This window comes from Drosophila nasuta, chromosome 3 (assembly GCF_023558535.2).
Source record: "Drosophila nasuta strain 15112-1781.00 chromosome 3, ASM2355853v1, whole genome shotgun sequence".
In the NCBI taxonomy this organism is placed as follows: domain Eukaryota; kingdom Metazoa; phylum Arthropoda; class Insecta; order Diptera; family Drosophilidae; genus Drosophila; species Drosophila nasuta.
In genome coordinates, this window is record NC_083457.1 from 5,717,283 (window position 1) to 5,733,289 (window position 16,007).

The 16,007-nt window shown below is 40.4% G+C and overlaps 3 protein-coding genes and 1 non-coding gene across 5 annotated transcripts; 1 reads left to right on the plus strand and 3 right to left on the minus strand.

The window, feature by feature from the left end:
* Positions 1 to 175: 175 nt before the first annotated feature.
* On the plus strand, positions 176 to 4,277 carry LOC132792122 (valine--tRNA ligase). Of its 2 annotated transcripts, none has more exons than XM_060801368.1 (6): positions 176 to 312; positions 407 to 601; positions 907 to 1,074; positions 1,136 to 2,398; positions 2,461 to 3,490; positions 3,554 to 4,277. In XM_060801368.1, exons 2-6 carry the CDS (start codon positions 419 to 421, stop codon positions 4,054 to 4,056), a joined length of 3,147 nt encoding a protein of 1,048 aa, XP_060657351.1. In that variant the 5' UTR covers positions 176 to 312; positions 407 to 418; the 3' UTR covers positions 4,057 to 4,277. The 2 variants fall into 2 exon arrangements, with proteins under 2 accessions (XP_060657351.1, XP_060657350.1); XM_060801367.1 differs by having other exon boundaries at positions 221 to 312; positions 396 to 601.
* Positions 4,278 to 4,781: 504 nt separating this feature from the next.
* Positions 4,782 to 4,853, minus strand: Trnah-gug (transfer RNA histidin (anticodon GUG)). The gene has a single exon. It is a non-coding gene; the product is annotated as a tRNA-His (tRNA).
* A 7,234-nt stretch (positions 4,854 to 12,087) lies between these two features.
* On the minus strand, positions 12,088 to 13,108 carry LOC132790956 (uncharacterized). The gene is made up of 2 exons (XM_060799723.1): positions 12,559 to 13,108; positions 12,088 to 12,496 (listed from the first exon to the last, which is right to left on the minus strand). Exons 1-2 carry the CDS (start codon positions 13,072 to 13,074, stop codon positions 12,158 to 12,160), a joined length of 855 nt encoding a protein of 284 aa, XP_060655706.1. The 5' UTR covers positions 13,075 to 13,108; the 3' UTR covers positions 12,088 to 12,157.
* Positions 13,109 to 13,204: 96 nt separating this feature from the next.
* Positions 13,205 to 15,930, minus strand: LOC132790955 (beta-glucuronidase-like). Its single transcript, XM_060799722.1, has 5 exons — positions 14,594 to 15,930; positions 14,210 to 14,526; positions 13,890 to 14,154; positions 13,696 to 13,834; positions 13,205 to 13,639 (listed from the first exon to the last, which is right to left on the minus strand). The coding sequence occupies exons 1-5, from the start codon at positions 15,749 to 15,751 to the stop codon at positions 13,476 to 13,478; spliced, it is 2,043 nt and encodes a 680-aa protein (XP_060655705.1). The 5' UTR covers positions 15,752 to 15,930; the 3' UTR covers positions 13,205 to 13,475.
* Between the last annotated feature and the right edge of the window lie 77 nt (positions 15,931 to 16,007).

A 16,007-nucleotide genomic window follows, 5' to 3' on the forward strand; every position in this document is an offset into this window, starting at 1 on the left:
TTATTCTAGTTAAAATGCACGAAAGCTCATAAAAAATACTTGAAAATTCACGAGATACTTATTTTATTTTATTTTCTAAAAACATAATAAAAGAATTAATGATAAATGTGATCAAACATTATATTTAAAAAAGCATAACAAATCGATAACACAATACAAGCATCGATAACTCAATGAGTACATTGGGAAAATGTATCTGCATCAGTGTGACCCTTATGAAAGTGAATGCGTGGGATATTTAAAAATCAGCTGACAGCCACACTGTGGTCATACAACTGCACACGTTTTCATCTGTGGCGCATCTGATTGAGAGTGAGTTGTTTATTATTGTATTTATTCATCAATGGAATTAATTGCATCAGCCTGGTAAAGTCAAATAATTTAAACGGAGACAGCTTTATTGTAGACCTGAACTATTATGTCGGAGCAAGAGCAACCTAGCAGCACGGAGACGCCGACCGGCGATGGCGAGCCACCAAAGACAGCCAAACAATTGGAAAAGGAGGCCAAGAAAGCTGAGAAATTAGCTAAATTGCAGGCGAAATTGGACAAAAAGGCAGCTACAGCACCAGCAGCCGGCGAGAAAAAAGAAAAACCAGAGGTAAAAGCGTCCTGTGATCTAAGAAATGCAGTGCTGCTATGTATTAGGTTATGTTATTTGTTGTTGCAACAAAATCGTATTTCACACATTCGTGAGTCATAAAAGTAAACGTGTGCAATTTGAGCTGCTCGCGTGATTTCGTGCGCTTGCTCCATTTTCAAAACAATTAGTCTCGTGTCACGAAGACATAACTAAAAGTGAATGTAACTATTGTTATACCCGAAATGCTTAAGCAAAGAAAGTTTTCAAAAAGTAATTCAACCAGTGAAGTAAGTGAAAGTTAATGCTCTGCTCTTGTCTAATAGAAACGCACTAAAGAGTCCAAGGAGGCAGCTATCTACACGTCCAACACAGCCCCAGGCGATAAGAAGGACATCAGTGGTGCTTTGCCGGATGCGTATAGTCCACGCTATGTGGAGGCTCAGTGGTACAGCTGGTGGGAGAAACAAGGCTTCTTCACCCCCGAATATGGAGTAAGAGATTGAATGAAGTCAATCCCATTAAATTCACTATCTAATATTGTATATATTCCAGCGTGAGTCGATCAATTCTCCCAATCCGAATGGTAACTTCATTATGGTCATTCCGCCGCCAAATGTGACTGGATCTTTGCATTTGGGCCATGCGCTTACCAATGCTATCGAGGATGCAATTACTCGCTATCATCGCATGAAAGGACGCACCACACTGTGGGTGCCTGGTTGTGATCATGCAGGTATTGCCACTCAAGTGGTGGTCGAGAAGTTATTGTGGCGTGATGAGCGTCTGTCACGTCACGATCTTGGCCGTGAGAAGTTCATTGAACGTATCTGGAATTGGCGACGTGAGAAGGGCGGTCGTATCTATGACCAGCTAAAGGCGCTGGGCTCGTCTTACGATTGGACGCGTGTTGCTTTCACCATGGATCCCAAATTGTGTCGTGCCGTCACTGAAGCCTTTGTGCGGTTACATGAAGAGGGCAGCATCTATCGTAGCTCGCGCTTGGTCAACTGGTCGTGCACTTTGCGTTCAGCCATTTCGGACATCGAAGTGGACAAAGTGGAACTAACGGGACGCACCTTCCTGTCCATACCTGGTTACGAGGAGAAGGTCGAGTTCGGCGTGCTCATTAAGTTTGCCTACAAAGTGGAAGGCAGCGACGAGGAGATCATTGTGGCCACCACTCGTATTGAGACTATGTTGGGTGACACAGCTGTAGCTGTCCATCCGCAGGATGAGCGCTACAAGCATCTGCATGGTAAGCAGGTGATTCATCCGTTCTGTGATCGCCGACTGCCCATCGTGTGTGATGAGTTTGTTGATCAGAACTTTGGCACTGGCGCGGTGAAGATTACACCTGCCCATGATCCCAATGACTACGAAGTGGGCAAGCGTTGCAATCTGCCATTTATCACCATTTTCAATGACGATGGCTTCATCATTGGTGACTATGGCGAGTTCACTGGCCTCAAACGTTTCGACTGCCGCAAGAAGATCCTCGAGAAACTCAAGCAGTTGGGTCTGTACCGCGAGACGCTCAACAATGCAATGGTGGTGCCCATTTGCAGCCGCTCCAAGGACGTGGTTGAGCCCCTGATCAAGCCACAATGGTATGTCAGCTGCTCAGACATGGCAGCCTCTGCCACTGAAGCTGTGCGCTCTGGCGAGCTGAAAATTGTGCCTGAGCATCATACAAAAACTTGGTACCACTGGATGGACGGTATTCGCGATTGGTGTGTCTCCCGCCAGCTGTGGTGGGGCCATCGTATACCCGCCTATCACGTCAGTTTCAAAGATGCAAGCATCAAAGCTAGCACGGTAAGTAGCTCCTGAGAATCACATATAGATACCCTTTTTACATTGATTCAATTTATTGACAGCCCGACGATGAGCAGTACTGGATTGTGGCACGCAGTGAAAAGGAGGCGCTCAGCAAGGCGGCTGCACGCTTCAACGTAGATGCCAGTCAGATAGTGCTGCAACAGGACGAGGATGTCTTGGACACTTGGTTCAGCTCCGGTCTCTTCCCATTCTCTGTGTTCGGCTGGCCGGACAACACTGCCGATATGCAAGCATTCTATCCAACGTCCCTGCTTGAGACGGGTCACGACATTCTTTTCTTCTGGGTGGCACGCATGGTATTCTTCGGCCAAAAACTCTTGGGCAAGCTTCCCTTTAAAGAGGTTTACCTGCATCCAATGGTGCGTGATGCCCACGGACGCAAAATGTCCAAGTCATTGGGCAATGTAATCGATCCTATGGATGTGATACACGGCATCACACTCGAAGGATTGCACGAGCAACTCATTGGCTCCAATCTTGATCCGCGTGAGATCGAGAGGGCCAAGGCCGGTCAGAAACAAGACTACCCACAGGGTATTCCCGAATGTGGATCCGATGCGCTTCGTTTTGCTCTCTGCGCATACATCACACAGGCGCGCGACATCAATCTGGATATCAATCGTGTTCAGGGATATCGTTTCTTCTGCAACAAGCTGTGGAATGCGACCAAATTCGCATTGCTGTACTTCACCGGCGACGAGCTGTACGACACAAAGTTGACACTTAATGATCAATCGAATCAAATGGACGCCTGGATATTGTCAAGATTGGCAGCCACCATTGAAACTTGCAACACAGGATTTGATTCGTACGATTTTGCAGCTGCCACAAGCGCTTGCTACGCCTTCTGGCTCTATGATGTCTGCGATGTGTACTTGGAGTGCCTGAAGCCCATCTTCCAGAGCGGCAGTGCCGAGCAGCAGGCGGCTGCAAGGCGCACACTTTATGTGTGCCTGGACTATGGATTGCGTCTCCTCTCGCCTTTCATGCCCTTCATTACCGAGGAACTGTTTCAACGTTTGCCGCGTGCTGACCGCACCCCAAGCATCTGCGTATCCAGTTATCCCAGTAAGTGATGAAGTCTTTAACCAACTTTGCTAATTTCTAACGACATTTTAATCTTATTTACAGCTAACACTTCATGGCGCAGCACCCAAATTGAATCAGATGTAGAATTCGTGCAGAAGGCAGCTCGTATCATTCGCTCCGCGCGCTCAGATTACAATTTGCCGAATAAGACCAAGACGGAAGCTTACATTGTTTGCACCGATGATGCGCCCAAGGCGATACTACAGCGTTACAGTAGTGATCTGTCCACTATCGCCTACTGCTCCAAGGTGGCGTTCGATACACAACCGCCAGCTGGTTGCGCCATTCTTACTGTTTCTGGCCAATGTGAAGTGCATCTGCTGTTGAAGGGACTAATTGAGGCAGATAAGGAAATTGCTAAACTGAACAAGAAACGCGATCAATTGGAACAAACTGTTGGCAAGCTGACTCAAGCCATGCAGGCGTCTGACTATGCCACAAAGGTGCCAGCCGAGGTACAAACAGCTAATGAGACTAAGCTCACGGAATCCCGTACAGAAATTGAACGCATCGCCGTCGCAATTGAAACGCTGAAACTCATGTAAAAGCTGGATGCTAGAGTTAAAAAGATCCTCCACAATTATGTTGATATTCTCTTAAACGCTTGACTATACTCGCTAAATGAAAAGTGCAGAATTAACAAGCTACAATGCATTTCACTGGAAAGTTTAAAGTTTAATCAAATAGCTGCAATTTATAAAATATCTGCTAATTTATTAAATGTATCACACGAACTTATTGAATTTAAAAAAATATATATGATTTGAAAAATTAAAAAAAAATAAAGAAAACTTTGATCGCTTTAAGAAAAACCGCATTCTCATAAATGAAGACTATTTGATTAATATGTAAGTATTTTGAGTTGGCATGTTAACATGTCTAAATATAACTTCTATTTATTGTCAATTATGCCTGGAAATCTAAAGAGTTACAAACTATCTACAATTGGTTGCTGATGAACAATAATTAGCAGCTATTTTAGAATTGAATATATTTTAATCTAAAACAAGAGTGTGAATATTTATAAACATCCATATATGTACATACATAAAGACATTTAAAACACGATAAATGAATAATCAGCTGTTGTGTAAAGTTAGCTGCGGTGAAAGTGTCAATTGCGCAAAAATTTTAATTTGGATATTGTCGTTTATTCATTCAATTTTATTCTTTAATGTAAAGTTAAAGTTAGTAATAAGGAAGAGAATAAAAATAAAATTTAAAAAATTAAAAAAAGTTCTGGGTTCCGTGACAATGCGTATTGCAGCATTGCCGTGACCAGGATTCGAACCTGGGTTACCACGGCCACAACGTGGGGTCCTAACCACTAGACGATCACGGCTACACCCAGCTGATGCTAAGCATTCGCTAAAATCACGTTTTGTTCGGGAGAAATGGACAAATGTCTTAAAATTTCACCAATCAACGATTTGCGAAAGCGATCAAATTTTGGCAGACAACAATTCGCTTTTACGTTTTATGGTATGTTGAGTAGCTGCTTGTTTGAATTGTGTTGACTTTAAATTAAAGGTAAAAGAAAGGCAAAGAAATTGTATTAAAGATGTAAATAAATTGAATCCAAAAATAAATTTATTTCTCTAAATAAAACGAAAAATAATTATTATTAAAAAAAAAAAATTGTTATTGTCTTGTATAAGTCTTTAAATGACAGACGCGGGACGTTTTACCAAAATTGGGAAATTTTGCTTTTCATTCAAACTGTTATTTAAATTAGGAAACTGTTTATTTTTATTTTAGCACTAACAAATTAAAATAAAGAAATTATTTTCTGGTCAAAAAATAATTAAAATAAAAGTAAAGAGGTAGGCAAACCTTTGGTTGGTTAAACTAACAACAGATCTTATTTTTACAGACAATTGTAGTTATTTGTGAATAAAGATTTCTAATTTTAGAGCAAAATGAAATCTCAACTGTTAAGATCAAGAATAACATAAGATAGCTCTGCTATTAACATTTTTAACAACATTTTTTTTTTATGTAAAGTCTGTTATGTCTCCAAATGAAGTTGGCAAGGGAAAATAAAAAGTGTTTCAGATCCCGAAACCACATTCTTTGAGATGCTCGACAATGATCTTGCAGACTCCAAGGAAAAAAATAAAAACGATCTCTTAAGACATTGGATCTCCATTGACTCCACATCCCGCAACAAAAAATTTGGAGCCAAGGTCTTGCGATGTAGCAGGCATTCAGCAATGAAAACTAGCAAGTACTCCAGTAGTAAAATGCAACGTGGGAGAGCAAGTTGTTCCTCACTTGACCTGCTGTGACCTGCAGCATCATTATAATGTGAACCCATTGTTAACCATGTGTAACGAAGTGTAACAAGCGACTAGGCGAACAGATTGTGTAGCAGAAGACTGCTCATCTATGTATCTACGTCTCTCTAAATTTTCAATGCATCGTTGCATCCTCTGGGAAATTTTTTGGCCTATTGTACCCCACACAATGTCAATACGTACTATATTTAACTTTTTCTATGATGTGATTCCACGCCCGTGACGCCTTGCTATGGTCTGTGTCAATTTCTGATGCGTTGATACACTTTTGTTCTTTGAATCGTGGTCGAAGCCGAACATTTGTTTAATCATTTTTTGAACGAATTGTTGTTTACTTAATAAATTGAATTTCAATAGGGTCACATAACGTGAAGAAAGTAGATATTGAAAAGTAGAAGTAGATGTTCCAGAGACAGTTTGCTACCTGCAGGAATGGTTCTTTGTAAATCATGGAGTAAAGATCAGTGAACACTTAAATAACAATCAAAGAATGGTATGCAGCTAAGAGATACCCGGTAATGCAACTATTCAATATTTTTTGTAAGTTCGAAATAATTTACTGCAGTTTCTATAGAGGATAGAATTTTAAATGTATATTATGTTAGCTTCAATAAAAATACATTTTAATGTTAAATAAAAACAAACGAAAAAATCTAAATAAATAATAAAATACGATGCATGATTTTTGAAATATTGAATTTAAACTAGAGTGACATTTTTTGTCCTCAATTTTAAAAATGCAAGTGCAAACCCAGACAGATAGTTTATTGCAGTAGATATAAGTTCAAACCCTCAGAAGACCTTTCGACTATGTATTTGGGTACCGGGTAAAAATAACACCCTTCAAACGATCACCACAATATTTATGTATATGTATAGATTATTTCCTTTTTCTCTTTTATTGTCTCCATCTCTCTTTCAAGCATAAATAATCGGTTTGTTTGTTTTATTTGTCGAATTCGGAATAGGCCAGCATAATATTTAGGCAGTCTTTGGTTCGATATTTTGTGGAAGTCGTCAGCCTGAGTGCAGCATCTCAACTGCAATATCTCCAAGTTACGACTACACGAATCTGATCGCCTGTTGAAATGCGACATATTTACATGTTCCCATTGTCTGATAAGTTCGAAAACTTCAAACTCGAAATTCATCTCACAAGTGATGAAAATACACCTCGTACCATTGTCATGGTGATAAATGATGAATAAATTGAGATGCATTGAAGTGCAACGAAGTGTAACATTGTATTAGGCGAACAGCAAATATCAGCAGGTGAATTGTAAAAGTGCAGCAGTGATTTTTCTCATTCAAACCGTAATGCAGCTGCAGGTGGCTTTAGGGTCTCCGCATGCAAACAGTTTTGGGGTACCACACAATTTCTTGGAAAATGTAATGGGAAATCTACAAAATTGGATTCGGTTGAGTGGTGTGGGATGCTGGTGTCAGAAGTGCTACCTGCTGTGTTTAGGTTCTCTGCCTCATTTTCAAAACACTTTCTAGAATTTCTGACAGCTTGTTAGAAAAATTGATTTGGTCACGCTTCACTGATTCCACTTACAGCATCATTCTTTTCAAACACAATTTCTTTATTATCTTCAACCACATTTACTCCTTTAAGATCTTCTATTATTTCTGTCAACCTGTTGAATTCGTTGATTTGGTCACGCTTCAATGCATCTGACAAGATCTTTCCTGGTTTTCCATAATTTACCAGAAAATATCGGCTTCATTAATTCCTGAAAAACTTACTAAAAATGCTGTCCACCTGTTGTCTATTTTGATTTGCACACGCTTCACTGATTCCAGCATCTTTCCAAATTTTCCTTTTTGAATTTTCCTAAAAGAATTTTCTTCTTTATTCTTGCTGCTATTTCTGTTCATCTGTTGACTTTATGGAACCGATGACGCATCAGTGATTTTAGGAAAATCAATCAGGAAAAACAGGAGAGGAAATCTTTCTCGAAGTTTGTTTTATTTGCTGAACACCTGATAACAAGACTTTTCCTGATGCGCTTCAGTGACTTTGGTGATCTATGGTGATCATCCTAATTCCTAATTTTAAAGATACCCAACATCTTCCTAAAATATCTGTAAACCTGTTCCTAAATTATGCATCAGTGAGTTTTAACAATGGAAAGATTCTGAAGAAAATTTAAATCTTAATCTGATATTTGATCCTTTACATAATGAGTTATATTGTTGTTTAATTGAAAGTATGTGCACCTAATTATGAACAAGAAGTGAAAGGGTCAAAGGCTTAAACTGTAGCATTCGAACGGGAAAACAGAAGTTAAACACAGTCGCTCAAGATGCAAGATCTCAAACATCTCGCACATACATAAAAGGGCAACCACTTATCCCAAGTGTGTATCTGCGACACGCAATACCCGTCGAGCAGGTAGCTGATCGCTGATCTGCTTTGTGTATCTTCCTCCGCTTAAACTCAGAGCTGAGCTGATTGCTTTCGCTGGATGCTGGGCACCTCGTCATTCGATCAGCTTGATTGCATTTTGAAACCGCAGGCTATTCGGAGTCTGTTTGTACCTTAAATGCCAATGATCGTTTCCTTTTGTTTACTCGCTTGTTGGTTTATACCCTGAACACTTTGAAATAGGTGATGCTCAACTAATGGTAGGTTTAAAACTGGGTCCTAGTGTAGTTCGTATTTGAACTCACCGCATGACTAATATATGTTAAACCATATTACATATTAAATTATTATATTTGTGAAGCCTATTTTTTGTGTCCTATTGCTATTTATTATTGCTAATTTATAATTTATTTATATCCATGATCAGAATTAATAAAAATAAAAATTTACAATTTTTGAGAGTTTATTATCTTATCTTATTATTATATAGTTTCCAAGTTTAAAAGAAATGTTTTCATATGAGGACTGCTCATAACCAATTTAAATAAATAAATAAATAATGTTATTGATCTGATTTGCATTTATGTGCATTAAAAGAATATTTCTTTAAAATCGTTAGTCCAGTTTTCATCTTCCGTCTACAGGGTATTTTATTTTCGGTGCACCTTCTTTTCTTTCTTTTCCTTTCTTCTTTTCTAATTGATTTCGAACAGGTAATCAGCAACGGGACGAAGTGAGGAAACAGAAGCAAAATTTCAGCATGACTTCAGCACGACAACTGAAAGCCATTGCTGTTCTCCTGTTGAAATGCTACAGTTTTTCAACTCTTTCATTGTTAAGGCGATTAGCATGTGGGGAGAAAAAGTCGATTGCTGTTTGTTTAATTTTAATAAAGCGTGAAATGAGCCCAGGGGCTCAGCAAACGCAGCAAGTCAAAGTCTGGATCTGGAGTGTAGTCGCTGTATGTCTGAGTAAATGTCTGGATGAGTGCTTCGCTGGGTTCGGTCTCGATGTTTGCCGCATTGCTGCTTTCTTTGAATGTAATTCAATACATTCATTATGATTCACCGCATGCTTGAGTCAATTAAGTGGGGAACGCCCTTGGTGGTGGTGGTTGTTGGTTATTTGGGCACTTACTCGTTGCTCATTTAGAACTTGCCGCCGGCTGTGGCAGCTGTTAGCCTGGTAAAAAACATGAAATTATCGTGACAAACATCGAAATTCATTAGCATTTAAATGCCGGCGTGACATTGATCGAGGCAACGATCGAGTGAGTCTATTATTAAGTTTGTTCACAATCTTGCTGATGATCGCAAATTGGCTGTCAGAGGCACAGGCACACAGGAATGTCGATCGGAGAACTTGCCACACATTCTTATTTTCGGGGTTGCAAGATGCAGTGGCACGTGCCGCGTCTTCTTGTGTAATTTGATGCTTGTAAACGTCTTGAGTGCACACAGGCAAACAGAAATCTTAAAAGGCATCTCATCTTCACAACAAACTCGCACGCATTTCGGGGTTGAAGACCAAGTCTCAAGATACAGCTGAGCCCTAAGTGTGTGTGCGTGTGGCATGCATGGATCAGGCAAGATCAAGTTGTCTATCCACCAGCGGCAGCATTTCGAAGATTTCTGAGAAATGAAAAAAGGTCGTTAATCTACAAGTGTGTTGTTGTATTTATTTGTTCTTTCGTTCGCATCTTAAACGTTTATTCGTATTGTTGCAGCTGCACAGCACATGCTACATTCCACATGCCGCATGCCACATGCCGCATTCCAGTTCGCTGTCGACCTACTGCCGACTGCTGCTTACCTGGCTGCCAGTTGTCAATGAGCGTGAAAAATTCTCACGCTCGTTATTTGTGCTATTCGTTGTAACGGCAGCTGGCCACGATTTTCCCACACATTATTGACACAAGTGAACCGCAGCCGCTCATTGACTGTCTCACTCCCAATTCCAGTCCCAGTCCCAGTCACAGTCGCAATCCCATTTCGAGTCCCCGGCACATCCGTTAAATGTAACGGACAACGCGAGAGGATCTCTTCGCATTCGGTTTAACGTGGGAATCTAGCTCTACGATTTCGTCTGCTCGCCTGTTACAATTTTAAGTGAATCAATAGAATGGTTCCCACAGAATCCTACCAATCCATTGGGAGAGATCTTTATCGTTAGGAGCCATGGGAAAATACGTTACTTTTCCCACAGTCCGTTAAACCAATCTTATTGATCTCCCACGCTTAATTTCTTTCCTCTTTTTTTCACACGCCTTGGCTGCTTGGCTAAGGGTTCCAAATCTTTACTGTGCGCCTATTACGCATTCGAAATTAAATTCTGAAGAAAATGCTACCTGTTTTGTGTGCGACCCATAACAATCAAATCATCGTCTGCTTCTCTTTGAATGCTCTTACTTATCCACCCTTCGTCTTGTGTGACAACTTGAAACCTTTTGTAGAATTTCTTACTACTTAGGTCGATGTTCTCACTGAGCTGTTCGCCTATTACCACCGAAGACGCTACGATCTGGCATCTGTCTTCCATGAATGTTAATATGCTCCTTAGAGTTTCTTTTAACAACTTCAGGATACACTACTTCTTACTGCTGATGTTCGCCTGCTAACTGTAAGAAGTGTTTGTTTAAAGAGGAATGAAATAAATCTCTTTTTTTATTTCAAGGAAACCTTAAGAATGTGCATTACCATTTTGGTGGTGATTTTCTTGCCATCGCTAATAAACATTCAAAGACTATGCAGACTATACTGCTATCCTGTTATTACACTTAATTAACTTTAATTGACAAAAAATGCAGAAGGTTTTCCTAATTTTGCCACTCAGTTTCTAGCCTACGGTAGTCTGTTGGCCTGATCCCAAATATTATCTACTTGTGGATGTTTCAGATTTTGTTCTCACGCTGTGCTACTAAGAATGTCAAAAAAACGAAGGAATTTAATCTCCCGCAACGATCTTTGGAAGAAAAAGAATCCCACGTGAATCCATAAAAAAGATGCAAAGATTTCATAAGAGTTCAAATATCCAGCCCCCAAAAAAACAGCCTGACATCCAATCGATATTTCTGCTATCCTAGTAGAAAATCACTAATTAAGCCAAAAATTCTCACGGCACGAGCTCCTTGAAATTTCTATACATATAGTATTGATTCGAATGCAGGTAGAAATTTTGGGTTTGGTTTATGTTACAAATATGTTGTTATGTTGAAATATTATTCGAAACATGTAAAAGACAACCGTGACAAATTGCTTTTATTCTTCTGGGGAATTTTTCAATTATAAAAGAAATTTGATAAATGCGAGGTTTTTGTTCAGGGGGTTTCTGTAACTATCGCTCTTTTCTTTGTTCGATAAATGCATGATGCATTAGGGACTTCACCCTGCATTTGTGTGCCCTCTTTTCTTTTTAACTCATGTAAAGGGTATTATTATCTATGTTACTGAAGGCAACAGGCAGTTAGAATCACTTCCGGTTAAGTATTTTAGAGCTAAAACCGAAACATCTTAAATGTAGATAAGATCGATCTACTACAAAATGTGCGTAGAGTTTTTTTGTTAATTGTTTGATCAGCAACCCGAGTACCTAACAACTTTACAGTTTCACGGCTATATTAATGATACGTTTTGAATTAATTTTCATATTAATTCCTAATCCAATAATGAACAAAATAATTTGTGTTCACTAACATTACTATGCAATGCATATCTACTAAACGTTAATATTTGCAAGCAGTAAGCAGTGCATGTGGATGGCAAGAAGTTCAGTGTACATGCAAGCAGTGTAATTATGTATCAAGCAGTACATGTGTGTGCCAAGCAGCGTTTCACTGAAGCAAGAAGTTCGGTTGAGCTCTAAGCAGTTTTTAAAAAGTAAAAAAAAAAAAAATAATTTGTTTAGTAATATAATACATGACAATTTATTGATTTTATAAATGGTGGTGCAAATTAAATTAAATCAATAATTATTTGGATTTCAATCTTTAAATTTTATCTCCAGACAACCGAGCTTTGAACTTAGTCCAACGAAAGGATTGTTTATGGTTGTATTGAGGAAATCCGCCTGGCTTAGATTAACAATCATGCGATTCTTACAACCCGTGGTGCAGGACACTGAGGCACAGGACATCTTGTTTGCAATGCAATCATCGATGAGCCGCAACGCTATGCTCAATGAAGAAATGGTGTTATGCACTGTGGTATAGGAGCATTCCCAGGCCTGTGTAATACGTGATTTCGCTCCACATTCGGCTTGCTCCATATACGTGATGAAGTTCTTCTGGTTAGCTATCGTATTCACATTCGCCGTGGCAATCTATGAATTATAACATGTATAAGGATCTTAATTCTATTGATTCCCTTTCGTTCTTTACTCACCGCACTTGTTACACAACTTGTATAATTTTCTTGGGAAGCGGGATGCCGCTTCTCACAGTCGTTAAGCATATTTTTCACGTTGGTGGTATGATAGGACTTGAGGTTGTTATACGTATTCTGCGCGTTCTGCAGATGACCATTAAGATTACTCTGCGCCGCTGTCGAGCAACTGGTGAGAGCTGCTCGCACTGTGGCAACTGTAGCAATAGTTGTTGAATAATTCTGCACACATTGATTGTGCCAGGAGTCGATGAGCTCAAGCGGACGCAGTCGTTCTGTAGCCTCATTAAGTTTCAACTCTAGCAAATCCGCTTGCACAGAAATTGCGCGCAATTCTCGTCCATATGTTTCCCGAAACGTCGCAATCTCATCCTCAAACTTTTTAACCTTGGCCTCGTACTGTCGTTGATTCAGGCGAATGTAATCTTCCATATAAACCGTCATATTCGACGAGGAAAGCACACCAGTTGCTCCCACGCATATGAGCAAAGCGAGCACAGCGATAAAGTTAAACATCTTGGCAAAAGTCAGCGATCCACTGGACTCTGAATTAACATCGCCGCAAATTTATACAAATTGCCGCGGGGCACTTTTTATCTGAGCACTGTGGTTTGTACTTCCCCCCACAAAAGACCCACCCAATCTGCGGTCCTCTTAAGCAAGTCATAAATTTTTTATTCCACGTTTCGTACAAAGTTTATCAATGTTTGCTTAAATTTGCTACAGCATTACTTATTTGCTTAAAGATCGCGAAAATTGCTTATATGGTTATTTCATTTCAACAGAATTTAATTAAGAGTTGGCATTGTTCCGAATAGGATGACCTTATTATTGCACGGGTGCAGAACACGACGGTCATGGAATAGTGTAATACATTATATGGTTAAGTGTAGTAGTTGATACTGTATGGAATGTGCTCAGTTCCAGTCGATAATATACTTAAAGAGATCAGCTGGCAAGCTGGCGTTGTCCAGTTTAAATGCAATAGCGTGGTAACGTTGTCGCAAGAGATGAGCCGCATCCTTGGGCTGACGATTGCGCGTGAAGACTCCCTTCTTGTTTCCACCCACACGTGTATAGGCTGCAACAAAATGAATGTTTTCAATTCTGTACTATAATTCAATTGTGCCTTCTCACTTTGCTCAGTCTTGAAGTCGGCAAAGTTCCACACAAACTCGCCGATAAACCATTTAAGTTGACGCAATTTGTCAAAGGCTTGGAAATGCTTAGAGAACAGCTCCGTCTGATAATCCTCTGACCATATATAAGCTGGCAACTGTACAGAAATGTGTATTAGTCTCTGTTTAATTCAATTGTTTGCGCCGTCTTACGCTGTGGTATCCTTCCATTGTGTCGGCACCATACTCAAATACAATTACTGGTTTTTTATAATGTTCGTGCCACTTTCTGGCCTCGTCATACATTGACTGGACAATCATATCAGTGCGACCAGGATTGTGATACCAGGCATTATAACGATTGAAGCCCGTGATATCCAAGAATTGCGACATCATGCAGGCCGGTGGTGGATCCACATTGCTGGCGGCGGTTAGTGGACGTCCCTGGGCAATGCTCCTCGTATAGTTGGCTAATGCACTGGGGTAAAGACAAATGATTAATTAACTACAACTTATTTAAACTTTAAACCTACCCAAAATAGGCCTCCGCGGACTTCTTCTTGGTGCGGGGCTCATTGGCTATTGACCAGGCAATGACTGATGCGTGATTGCGATCGCGATGTATGAGCTGTTCCAAGGCGGACATGTGGTTCTCCAATAGCTGAGGCTCAAACAAATCCGTATTTACACTGGGACACTCATCGATAATCATGATGCCGTGTTCATCGGCAAACTGCATGGACTCCTCCGAGTAGGGATAATGCGATGTGCGATAGGCATTGGCTCCGACCCATTTCAATAGGTTAAAGTCCCGCATGAGCACAGCATTGTCCAGTCCCTTGCCACGAATCTGTTAATAGATGAAAAGGGAATACAGTTCAAATAAGATCAATACCAATATAAATAGTTATCTTTACATCAGAGTCTTCGTGTTTTCCAAATCCCCGCAGATAAAGCGGTTTGCCATTGAGGGTTAAGCTATCATTGCTCCAGCTTAAGCTGCGTATTCCAACGGGCAGTCGATAGACATCCAACGGTGCTACTTCCGAATCCACCTTCAGTTGAAACTCCAGGGTATACATATAACCCGGCAGAGGATGCATTAAGTAGGGCCACCAAGGCTTCACATTGGGTACGAGCAGTGTGCCATTCTGTAAGTTGTGATTAATCTGATGGGCCACCACGACGTTATTTCGATCCCGCAATTGCACCAACATATAGTTAGTTTTGATAGTTGACACAGATCCGTTGCCAATAATCAAACGATAGTCGATGCGACCCAATTCTTGGTTTCCAATCTGCGTTTTGAGTTCCACATCTTTGATGTAAGTTTCCGGTGTAGTATAAAGATGCACGGAGCGATGGATGCCAGCATAGTTAAAGAAGTCAAATGTGTATGATTGGACATAGGCGACGCCATTGTCAGCGGGTTGCTTTGTCACTTGACCCTGAGGAATGGTGCGATTACCCAGACGATTGTCCACCATGACAGTGATTCGGTTCTCATTGCCGTAATTGATAAACCGTCCCACTTCCTCTTCAAAAGGCAAATGTCCAATGGTGTGACGCATTGCCAACTGCCCATTGATCCATACAACCGCCTGGTAGTGAACGCTACCAAAGCGTAGCCACGTTCGTACACGATCTTTACTCCAGTAACTGGGCACAAAGAAATTTCGCTCGTACCACACGGTGCCCACATGATCACGCAGTTGTTGGTCCACGGTCACATCGTTATAAGAGGCGGGCACAGGCATTAAAATGATTTCATGTTCCGTTGATCGGAGCGTTTGCTTGTACCACTCTTCTCGTATTCCCTGCAGCGGATCGCTGGCATTGCTCTTGATCAGTTGCCACACACCATCTAGCGAACGTACTTCTCGCGTCTCGGATTCGCGGGGATAAAGCAATCCAACTGTCGGGCGGGGCAGCACAACATTTGAGTAGTTAAAAGGCTTTCTAGCAGGCATCTGCTTATCTTGTTGAACCTCTTCATATTCCTCAATGTCAATTGCATTTGCATACAATAATGCAGCACTTACTAAAACAATCCAAACCCGCTTTAAATTCCACATTTTATATGATGAATTTATATCACTCCATGCAAATATTTTTGTTCTGAGAAATAGAACTTCGTTTATAAATCAATTTGTAATCGCTTTTGTCCCGCATATCCCAGCGGCAACACTCATACATACACATATACACATACTGCTTATAATTGTTTAAATATTCGACGAGATAAAAATTATCCAACCAGGTGGCAATACTGCGGCAAAAAAAATATTTTAGTTGTCAATTTAGCGAAAGTAAATATTTGTACATACCATT

Bases quoted from the DNA above. Each gene is read 5' to 3' on its own strand.
- LOC132792122 (XM_060801368.1), top strand. From the start codon at position 419: ATGTCGGAGCAAGAGCAACCTAGCAGCACGGAGACGCCGACCGGCGAT. The intron at 2,399-2,460 runs GTAAGTAGCTCC...ATTTATTGACAG, and splicing joins CAAGCATCAAAGCTAGCACG to CCCGACGATGAGCAGTACTG. The intron at 3,491-3,553 runs GTAAGTGATGAA...TCTTATTTACAG, and splicing joins CTGCGTATCCAGTTATCCCA to CTAACACTTCATGGCGCAGC.
- LOC132790955 (XM_060799722.1), bottom strand. From the start codon at position 15,751: ATGTGGAATTTAAAGCGGGTTTGGATTGTTTTAGTAAGTGCTGCATTA. The intron at 14,527-14,593 runs GTAAAGATAACT...ATCTATTAACAG, and splicing joins GAAAACACGAAGACTCTGAT to ATTCGTGGCAAGGGACTGGA. The intron at 13,835-13,889 runs GTAAGACGGCGC...ATTTCTGTACAG, and splicing joins CAATGGAAGGATACCACAGC to TTGCCAGCTTATATATGGTC.
- LOC132790956 (XM_060799723.1), bottom strand. From the start codon at position 13,074: ATGTTTAACTTTATCGCTGTGCTCGCTTTGCTCATATGCGTGGGAGCA. The intron at 12,497-12,558 runs GTGAGTAAAGAA...TATAATTCATAG, and splicing joins CAAGTTGTGTAACAAGTGCG to ATTGCCACGGCGAATGTGAA.